Source organism: Martes martes (genome assembly GCF_963455335.1).
Source record: "Martes martes genome assembly, chromosome: 10".
Classification (NCBI taxonomy): Eukaryota; Metazoa; Chordata; class Mammalia; order Carnivora; family Mustelidae; genus Martes; species Martes martes.
The window spans coordinates 17,718,050-17,729,048 of record NC_137898.1 but is presented as its reverse complement, the minus strand read 5'-3'; the positions used below and the strand labels follow the sequence as shown (position 1 = coordinate 17,729,048).

The window sequence follows — 10,999 nt, the reverse complement described above, 5'->3', positions numbered from 1 at the left end:
CTGGAAGGATCAAAATTTCTGAGTAGTATTTTGAATTCAACAGTGAAATCTTCCATCACCTCTTTAGTCCTGGCCTCGGGGGTTGCTGGAGCCACACTTTCCACTCACCTCAACCACTTTGGAGACTGTTATAAAAGAGAGTCGATAGAGGTAGATAGAGGTTAAGTTTCTCTTACTCACCTAAATTTTATAATGACAATATGTTTCAAACACCAGAATAAAAGGAAAATGATATTATGACGGTTGACTCCTAATTGACTTCAAAGCTCTGGCTCTAAAATCTTATGGATGTCTCTTTTTCCTCTGCTTTTGGTACAGATTTCATCAATAGCAATTATTCTGAGGTTATAGTTGCCCATTGACATGAATATTTATGGGTATATGAATACAATATTCTTTAAAATGTGAAATGTACAGCAGATAGGAAAGTGCTATCCTTCCTATATCTACACCAGCAGTGCTTTTTGAGCTAGGATTCCTTTCTGTCAAATGAATGCACATGCACACTGAGAAACAGACCTGCAGATGGTATGTTTCCCCTTCAGGATGCTAAGGGCCTATCTTTATAACAGCTCTTTGAGCTGCATCCACTCCACTGCCCTGCATATTGTATGACTCTATAAGACTGATACACACTCACTCTTCTCACATCTTTGGATGCAGAAATGGAAGCGGTCCAAAGTTCCCTGAAAACTCCTCAGTAGTTCTTAAGTTAATTTTCTGTGCAACTGGTCTTTCATCACATAGAATAATGGTCTGGTGCAGAAAAGGTGGTTTTATTAAAGTACGGGCACATGGCCCGTGGGTAGAAAGAACTGCTGCACCAGGTGTGAGGGGTGGCTGCTTGTATACTTGGGAGTTGGGGGAGATAAGGAAAAAGGAGGTTTCAAAAAGATTTTCCTATGTTAAAGTCTCAGAGGTTCCTGGAGGCTTTGCCTTTGTCAAGTTAATGTTGTTTTTCCCTCTAGCAAGGCATTAACATTAAGACATTTGGGAGCTTCCTGTCACCCATATCCCACCTCTGAAATAGATGAATAATTATTGTTAATAATAATTAATAAATCTAGTCATATTTTACAAATGGAGTTAAATGAGTCATGAAGTTTCCCTGAATTTCCTATTGTTTTGGGAAAAATGTTATCTAAGATAATATAAGTTTTTCTTTTGACACTAAGTTTAATCATGTAAGATGAACTTGAAAGTTTCATTGCTGATTGGTTGAAAAATTGAATCTAGACAAGAATATATTCTTTTTTTGAATGATCTGTACAGGGATTTTCCTAGTGCATACATGTTACACGTGATCATAGGAGATTTAATTCCTTCTACCCTTCTCTTTCTCCTTTCCTTATCCCTGCTGAAAAAGTAACAACTTATTTTTCCTCAAAAGTTCCTGGACACAGAAGTCAGCAGTCAGCATCGTGACCTTTCAGCTTCAATTAAGGTGAAGAGAGGTACCTGGTTGGCTCAGTCAGTCAAGTGTCTGACTTTGGGTCAGGTCATGATCCTGAAATCCCAGGACTGAGTCCTTGGATTGAGTCTCGCATTGGGCTCCACGCTTCTCCTTCTGCCCTTCACTGTGCTTTTCTCTCTCTCTCTCTCAAATAAATAAATAAAATATAAAAGAAATAAAAGTGAGGAAAGTATCTTTTGTTTTCCAGAAAGCTCAGTCTCTTTAGTTTGTTCTCTATCCATGGCTGCTATAAGTGGGAACTATGTGCTTCATCATCCCTAATAGATTTACTCCACTAATTCTAACTTCAGTGTGGCAACGTAAGTCATGAAAAGGGGAGCCAACTTGAATAATCACATATAGAAACCTACCAAAGCGATCCACTTCTACATACACATTAACCATAATATGTTAAAAGTGACCTTAGTTGTTCTCAACAGCATCTTGTGTGGCAGCATTACAGATCACGTTTTAGTGGTATTTTCATGTCATCATGTTCAAATTCATTTGAAGAGAAAAAGGTTAACTTCACTTCATAGAATCTAGCTATAAAAACTATTCATAAATGTTGAAAAAGAAAAACAAAACTGGGGGCATCACGTTGCCTGATTTCAAGCTTTGCTTCAAAGCTGTGATTACCAAGATAGCATGGTACTGGCTCAAGAACAGACACAGAGACCAGAGGAACAGTGAAGAAAGCCCAGATATGGGCCCTCAAATCTGTGTTCAAATAATCTTCGACAAAGCAGGTAAAAATATCCAGTGGAAAAAAGACAGTCTCTTCAATAAAAGGTGCTGGGAAAATTGGACAACTATGTGTAGAAGAATGAAACTCAACCATTCTCTTACACCATACACAAAGATAAACTCAAAATGGATAAAAGACCTCAACGTGAGGCAGAAATCTATCAAAATCCTAGAGGAGAACATAGGCAGTAACTTCTTTGACATCGGTCACAGCACTTGTTTCAAAATATGTCTCCAAAGGCAAAGGAAACAAAAGCAAAAATGAACTTTTGGGACTTCATCAAGATCAAAAGCCTCTGCACAGCAATGGAAATAGTCAACAAAACAAAGAGGCAATCCACAGAATGGGAGAAGGTATTCGCAAATGACAGTACAGACAAAGAACTGATAACCAAGATCTATAAAGAACTCCTCAAACTCAACACACACAAAACATATAATCACATCAAAAAATGGGCAGAAGAGATAAACAGACACTTCTCCAAAGAAGAGAGACAAGCGGCTAACAGACACATGAAAAATGTTCATCATTATTAGCCACCAGGGAGACTCAAATCAGAACCACATTGAGATATCACCTTACACCAGTTCCAATGGCCAAAATCAGCAAAACAGTAAACAACAGGTGTGGAGGATGTGGAGTAAGGGGATGTGGAGAAAGGGGAACCCTCTTACACTGTTGGTGGAAGGCAAGTTGGTGTAGCCACTTTGGAAAACAGTGTGGAGATTCCTTAAGAAATTAAAAATAGAGCTTCCCTATGAGCCTGCAATTGCACTACTGGGTATTTACCCCAAAGATACAGATGTTGTGAAAAAAAGGGCCACCTGTACCCCAATGTTCATAGCAGCAGTGGCCACAATTGCCAAACTGTGGAAAAAACCAAGATGCCCTTCAACGGACGAATGGATAAAGAAGACATAGTCCATATATACGGTGGAGTATTATGCCTCCATCAGAAAGGATGAATACCCAACTTTTGTATCAACATGGACAGAACCGGAGGAGATTATGCTGAGTGAAATAAGTCAATCAGAGAAAGTCAATTATCATATGGTTTCACTTACTTGTGGAGCATAAGGAATAACCTGGAGGACATTGGGAGATGGAAAGGAGAAGTGATTTGGCAGAAAACGGGGTTGTGGGGGGCAAACCATGAGAGACTGTGGATTCTGAGAAACAAACTGAGGGTTTTTGGGGTGGTGGGGTGTGGTGCACAAACAATTAATTTTGGAACACTGAAAAAAATAAAAAAAACTAATCATTAAAAGTAATTTGGGAAAATTAAGTTAGTCTATTTAAAATTTGTGGAAAAAGGTTGAATTATTACTGACCTAGATCTAGTTGGTTGTGGATTCCAGTGTTTTTACATTGCACTCAGTCACTGTTTTCTTTCCCTGAGAGCATAGCCCCATAGCTGCAAATATACTTTAAGAACTAACAAGTGGGTCACTGGAATTCTCCCTCTTGAGAACTCTCCCAGTCTTGGTCATTTTAGTTCCCATTCTCAGTCTGAATTTACCCAGAAAATGAGCTGATTAGTTAGGAAACTTCAATACTTTAGGATAAATTTCTACTCACTTTTTGGCCTCCAATGAAAGTATAAACACGTCTTCAAAATACATATATTTTTCAAAGATCAGAAGTACATGTAATCTATAGTAAGAATAACGGAACAAAGAAAAAGCTTCATCAGAAAAAGCTAGTATATAGAACTATAATGTAGAAGTGCAACTGCTTGATTGGATATATATATTTTTTCAAATCTTGCCAAATTTATGTTTCCCAGCAAGTCCAAGAATAGTGTGGAGAGAATGTCTCCTATATGAATCTCAGGCTTGTTGGTACATGCTCTGCCTCTGTCATTTACTTAAATGTCCTGTAATTCTTCCTCATAGACTCTAGAGAAATATTTAAATAGACTTTCACGAAGTGCAGGATTTGCTAACGCATTGACCTCACAAGTCCTCAGAGGATTAGTAATTGGTCCTGTTGGAATCTTTACTGGAAGCCTCAGCCACAGTTTTTTGCTTTCCCCCACTTGGCACTCAGAAACATCATTAGAAGCCAGTTTTAGAAATGGGGGTGTGCTTTGGTGAGACATGTGTCTGTGGCTATAGTTTAGGGTGAGATTTTGTTAAGACAATAGGAAAGCTTCCTGATAGGGCTTTGTTGCTCATTTCGACATTGTTGAGCCTGGCACAGGATGGGGGTGGTTTAGGCATAGGTCAGAGTTCAGAGGATGGATTTCTCTCTGAACATGTGACTGTTCTAAGTTTATAGTTGTCCTGAGAGTAGAAATGCCAGTTTTCAAGGTTATGTGCTATGTCATTGTGGGAGACTGACATTTTTATTAGTTGCAACAATGGAGACTCATATGGAAGAATTCTCAGCTACCAAAGATTGGATAATTTATGAGCCATAGATCTGTCAACTTCCTTTGGTGTGTGTATCTAGGTGCAAGATTCTCATGAATTGTTCTTGGGTATATAGCTTTTCTCTCTATAGCTCACAGAAGGAATTGTGCAGATTTGCAGGAAAGAACAGTATTTCCACATGGTAGGGGTTGAGAAAATCCCACTGAGCCAAACATTGTGCATGAAGACATTCAGAGGTAGAGGATGGAAAAACTACAGAAAGGAGGCTCCAGTACATTCTTTTCTCCCTCAGCTTCTGGGGTGTTGAGGAGCTGGTTGAAATCCTGCACCAAATCACCTTGAAAAAGTCAACATTGGATTGGGATTTCGATAGGGATTATACTGACTCTAGATCACTTTGGACAGTATGAACACCTTCACAACATTGAATCTTACATTCCAGAAAGATATATCTTTCCATTTATTTGCGCTTTTTTTGTTTTAATTTCCTTTCATAAATGTTTTGTTGTTTTCAGTTTGCAAATCTTTTAAACTTTTTAGTTCTGTTTATTTCTAAGTATTTCTTCTTCTTTTTTTTTCTTGTAACAGTAATTCTGGCCTTATAAAGGAAGTTCAGGTGTGTTTTTCCTTTTCAATATTTTAGAAGTGTTTGAGGATTGGCATTTATTCTCTTTTAATGTTGTGTTGTAGATTTCCCCAGTGAAGTCCTCTAGTCTTGGGGTTTTCTCTCTTCGGAGGTTTCTCCTTATGAATTTACTTTTCTTGTTCATTATTGATCTGTTCAGGTTATATATTTCCTCATGCGTCAGATTTGATAGATTCTATGTTCCTCGGAATCTATCTATTTCTTCCAGGTTCTTTAGTATATAATTTTTTAGTATATAATTGTAGTAGTGTCTTATAATCCTTTTATACTGTGGCATGAGTTTTAGTGTCCCCTCTTCCATGTGTGATCTCTTCTTAGTCCACCTAAAGTTTGTCAATTTTGTTTTACTTTAAAAACTACTCTTGGTTTCAGTGATATTTTTCTTCTGTTTTCCTAGTCTCCATTTCATTGATTTCCACTGTCATCTTAATTATTCCTTCCTCTGGAAACTTTGGACTTATTTTTTTTTTTTTCATACTGTTAGGTCACTTGAGATCTTTCTAAATGTAGGTGTTCATTGCTAAAAATTTCTGTCTTAGTATTGCTTTTCCTGTATCATGTGTAGTTTTCCTGTATAGTGTGTAGTTTTAATTTTTTTGTTTTGACATATTTCTAAGTCTGCTTTTTATTTCTTCTTTGACCCAAAGGTTGTACAATAATGTGTTATTTAATTGCCGTGCTTTTGTGAATTTTTCAGTTTTCCTTCTGCTATTGATTTTGTTTCACTTCACTGTGCTCAGAAAAGATACTGTATATGGATTCAACCTTCTTAAGTTTTTGAAGACTTATTTTGTGACCTAACATATAATCTTTCATAATCTTCCTTGTACACTTGAGAAGCATGTATTTTCCACTGCTATTGGATCAAGTGTTCTATACGTGTTTGCTAGGTTCATTAAGGAACAGTTTTATTCAAATCCATTTTGTTCTTAGTGACCTTTTTGTCTATATATGTTCTATCCATTGTTGAAGGTGGAATATTGAAATCTCTTACTATTACTGTGGTGTTGTCTATTTCTGCACTTATATCTGTTAATATCTGCTTGATGCATTTAGGTATTCTGATGTTGGGTGTATAAGTATTTATAATTATTATATCTTGCTGGCAAACTGACCCTTTTATCATTATATAAAGTTCTTATTTTTGACAGTTCTTGTTTTAGAGTCTATTTCATCAGACATAGGTATAGTCCTGCCCTCCTGCCCTCTTTCATTAGCCATTTGCAAAGAATGATTTTTCTCATCACTTTACTTTGAGACAATGTGTGTCCTTAAATCTTAAGTAAGTCTCTTGCAGACAGCATAGAATGGGATTTAAAAAATCCATTTAGCCAGTCTAAGTCTTTTGACCGGGGAGTTTAACCCATTTACATATAAAATAATTATTTATAGGTAAGGACTTAGTCTTGCCATTTTGTTTTCTGTGTGTCTTGTAGTTCTCCTCTCCTTTTCCCCCCCTTCCTTCCTGTCTTCATTCCTTTGTATTTTGTTGATTTTTTGGTATTGTTATGCTTTCATGATTTTCTCTTTCTTTTGCAGAACTTTTGTCTTGGATCAAATTTGGATCTCCTTTTATTTGAGTTCTTTCTCTTAGAATGGTACTGTGTCTTTATCTCAGATTACTTCCCATTGCATTGATCTGCAAGTGTTCTAAATGCTGGCTTTCCAATTTGGATGTGTAGACTTTTTGTCTTCTTACTCAATTATTATTAACTCTCTCTTTTTTACTGGATACTTTTGTTCCTATCACCTAAGGCAGAAATCCCTATAATAACAGCTAGTTCAGAGGTGAAGTTGTCTAGAGTCTGTCTTTGATAAAAAATATTCTACAGTTGTCTTCTGCGTAGCAAACGTGCAAGATTGTGCCATTGCTATATCAAGAAGAATTTTATATTTCTTTTTGGCTGTAGGAAGAGAAAATAATTTGTTCTAGGAAGAGCTCAGATTTCAGTATAAATGGTGCCCACGGAATTGTGCAACAAGGCAGCATTAATTTTGGGATGAATCCTCTTGCATGATTCAATACTCATTCATTTCTGGTTAATCTTTATTTCTCAACCCAATAAATATTCTTTGACTACATAGTTGGGAGGGAAACCATGAATTTTCAGCAGAATACTTAGACGTTATGCCTTTTGTTTAAATATATTAGCTGTCCTATTGGTATATAATCTAACCCAAAGCTTTATAGAGAATTATTCCACTAAATACATAACTCAGAGATTTTTCTATACATGTGACATTTTTATGCTGATTAGCAATGTCCCTTTGATCAGCAGCTTGTAAATGCATAGAGGTTTGTAATTGGAAGAGACTAGAGTCATCATTTAGTCAAATATTGATATGAAAGAGGAACCATTAAAGATTAAAGAAAGCAAGGGGAGCACACTATACTTAAACTCACTAAACTCACGTAGTTTGACGTCAAGGCCATCATTCTTTCTATGAGTCATATTGTTCTTAATATATGAATGAAGTTTTTGTTTCTTCTCTGGTCACGTGAATTATTACCCAAGATTACTCTGTGGCTCCCAAGCTTCCTCATGGCATTTTTCACTCCTGAGTTTCTGAGGGTGTAGATTAAAGGTTTATTAACATGGGTGTTAATATGGTCTAAAACACCGCCACTGCTTTGTCAATGGGGAAGGTGACCATGGGCCAAAGGTACATGAATAGGCAGGATACAAAGAACAGGATAACTACAGTAACAGGGGAGGCGTGGGTGGACAGGGCCTTATGCTGTCCTTTATTACTGTGAGTTCTTAGGGAGTAAAGGACGAGGACATAGGAGGTGGCAAGAATAGAAAAAATGAGAAGACACATCAGCCCACTGTTGGTGGCAACAAAAAGTCCAAAAATGTGAGTGTCAGTGCAAGAGAGTTTTAGTAGAGGGAAGAGGTCACAGATGAAGTGGTCATTGACGCTGGGGCTACGGAATGGTAAGCAGACCTTAAAAAGAATTTGAATCAGAGTGTGAAGAGATTCCCCAGCCCAGGCCATGGCTACCATGTGGCCACACATTTTCCTGTTCTTTGCAATCCTGTAGTGTAGGGGCTTACAGATGGCCAGGTAGTGGTCATAGGCCATCACTGTGAGCAGGATGATCTCCACTCCTCCAAAGAAATGCTCTGCAAAGAGCTGAGTCATGCACCCACTGAAGGAGACAGTTTTCTTTTCCGTGAGTAAGTCAATTATCATTCTGGGAACCATGATAGAAGAGCAGCAGCTGTCTACAAAGGACAAGAAAGACAGAAAGAAATACATGGGGGAGCCCAGGGCTCTGCTGGATTTGATTGTCATGTCAAGGAGTATGTTGCCTGCCCCAGTGAGAAAGTAGATGATTATAAACATGGGGCGCCTGGGTGGCTCAGTGGGTTGAGGCCTCTGCTTTTGGCTCGGGTCATGATCCCAGGGTCCTGGGATCGAGCCCCACGTCGGGTTCTCTGCTCAGCGGGGAGCCTGCTTCCTCCTCTCTCTCTGCCTGCCTCTCTGCCTACTTGTGATCTCTGTCTGACAAATAAATAAATAAAAAATAATAAACACAGTGCACAAGAGTTTCTGCACATCTGGGTTCTGTGTCAGGGCAAGCAGGAAGAATTCTGTCACATTGTTCATTTGTTCGTAAATCCACTTTGGCATCTGGATAATTGGTTTGTCTATGAATAGCACAGGGACTGCAATTGTGGCAGATGAATTCTGATCAAGCAAATCACTTCTGTCAGGGTTGCTTTCTTTGAGACTAAAGGCAACTCCAGGCAGTTAAACTCAGACTTAAAGTTGGGCCTTGTTACTAACTATAATGAACACATTGCCTCTTCACCCTCTGACTGACGCACAGACATATGTGTGCATACATTCATGCATACACTCATTCATATCCACAAATACAGTTTTACAAATGCACGTTCCTTTTTGTAATTACACATGGTTGGATATTCTTCATACCATCACCAAAAAAAAAAAAAAAAAAAGAAAAAGAAAGAAAGAAAGAAAAAAAAAGGGAAAAAAAAGGAGAAGAAAGAATAGAGTGCATTAATGCCTTCAAATAAAATAAAGATTTAAGAAAAAAAGTATATATGTAATTTCTGGCTGAAGAAGAGCACATTAAGCAGATGCAATGGTATGAGAAACAGGACAGATTAACGGATTCAGTTACATCAAGGTCGTGAACACCCTGGAAAAATACTTGAAACAAGTAAAACAAGTATATGGAAGTGGTTTTTACAAAAAAGGTCTACTTACACCATTGTGAAAATAAGGGCAAAACTAGTAAGTAGAAAACTCTAAGATTTAAGGAATAGATCTAAAATAATCCTCTATTTCACAAGTCATCAAAGAAGTACCATTTAAACACAGTGAAATGCATTTGACACAAAACTTGGCTAAGATCTATGATAGTTATGTTACCCAGTGCTGGTGGCTGTGTGTTGATATAAAATCTTCTGGAAAGAATTTTGACAACATGTAATAAGGTTTATAATGTAATGTAATAAGGTTTATAACTGGTTATGTCAGGTACTCCTTCGGCTTGGGAATCTATTCCAGATAAAAAATATGGATAAAAATTAGTCATACAGGTTGTATTCCATAATTTTTTGATGATAATAAATAAGTGAACATATTCCAAATATTTGCATTAATATGAATAATTAAGTGAATTATGGTAATGAAATATCAGGAGGACATTGAAGTTATTTACAAGAGTTTATAGTGTGGAAAGATCCTTCTTCCAATATAATATGGAGTGGAAACCACAAAATATAAAACAGTTTATAATGATATAATGATATAATGATATCATTATAGTATAATGATCTAAAATGTCTAAAATGTCCAAAATGACATGTATACATAGAAAAGTATCTGAAACAAAACACAATATAAAGATTAATAGTGTTTACTCAAATTATGAGTTAAGGGCATTTTTACATTCTTCAAAAAATTTTTTGATCCAGGTTTTCTCCAGTAGATTACCTTTATAATCAGCGAAAAAATTTAGTAAAAGTAATGTTATTTTCTTACCTCTGGTGTGGGTTCATAATCTCCTGAGTGACTGTGCTTTTTTTAATAGACTAAGTATAGTCATTATGCATAAAATTCTGTGAAAGTAGGTACACATATTTAAATCTAACTCACCTTAGGGACCTAGTATTACCTTGATAAAAAACTGCTAATAAAAAATCAGTGTACCTACCTGTCTGTATGCCTTTGAGAAAGAAAGAACAGATTCATTCCAGAACAGGTGTCTTCTCTTAGAGCACACTTGGTATGGAGGTTGCTGTCACTACCCATTCCCAGCAACTGCTCTGCAAGTTCAACCATTTTTATCTTAGGTCTCTTTCTTTTGCTCACTTAGTTCCTTGAAAATTATTGCTGAGAGAGACTTCCTAAATAATCGAGTTTATTAGCTGGGTTTAGTTTTGGATTCTAGGGTCACACCTTCCTGTGAGTGTCATCCACGTGCATCGTAGGTCAGACACTTACTCTTTACTTAGCTTCTAAAGTGTTGGACTTCATAAGAAATTGAGGGGGAAAGCCTAACAACTGGGGGGACATCTCTCTCCAGCCCACCGTACCTCACATTTGCCAGTATTTTTTTGTGTATGTGTGACAAGATGAAGTATATTATAAAGACTACTTGATCTGAGATCCACACTGATATAAAGCCCTGAAAATGGTATACTGTGTTAAAGCACAAACATTAGAGATTGCAAGCAGCATACAATCAGCAACAAATGCAAGATGCCTTGGAGTAGCAGGCAAGTTTGCTGCAGTTA

The 10,999-nt window shown here is 37.1% G+C and overlaps 1 protein-coding gene across 1 annotated transcript; it reads right to left on the bottom strand.

The window, feature by feature from the left end:
* Positions 1 to 7,835: 7,835 nt before the first annotated feature.
* Positions 7,836 to 8,573, bottom strand: LOC308350299 (olfactory receptor 4C5-like; the record flags this gene model as incomplete). Its single annotated transcript, XM_080815436.1, has 1 exon — positions 7,836 to 8,573. The coding sequence occupies one exon, from the start codon at positions 8,571 to 8,573 to the stop codon at positions 7,836 to 7,838; it is 738 nt and encodes a 245-aa protein (XP_080671562.1).
* Positions 8,574 to 10,999: the final 2,426 nt, after the last annotated feature.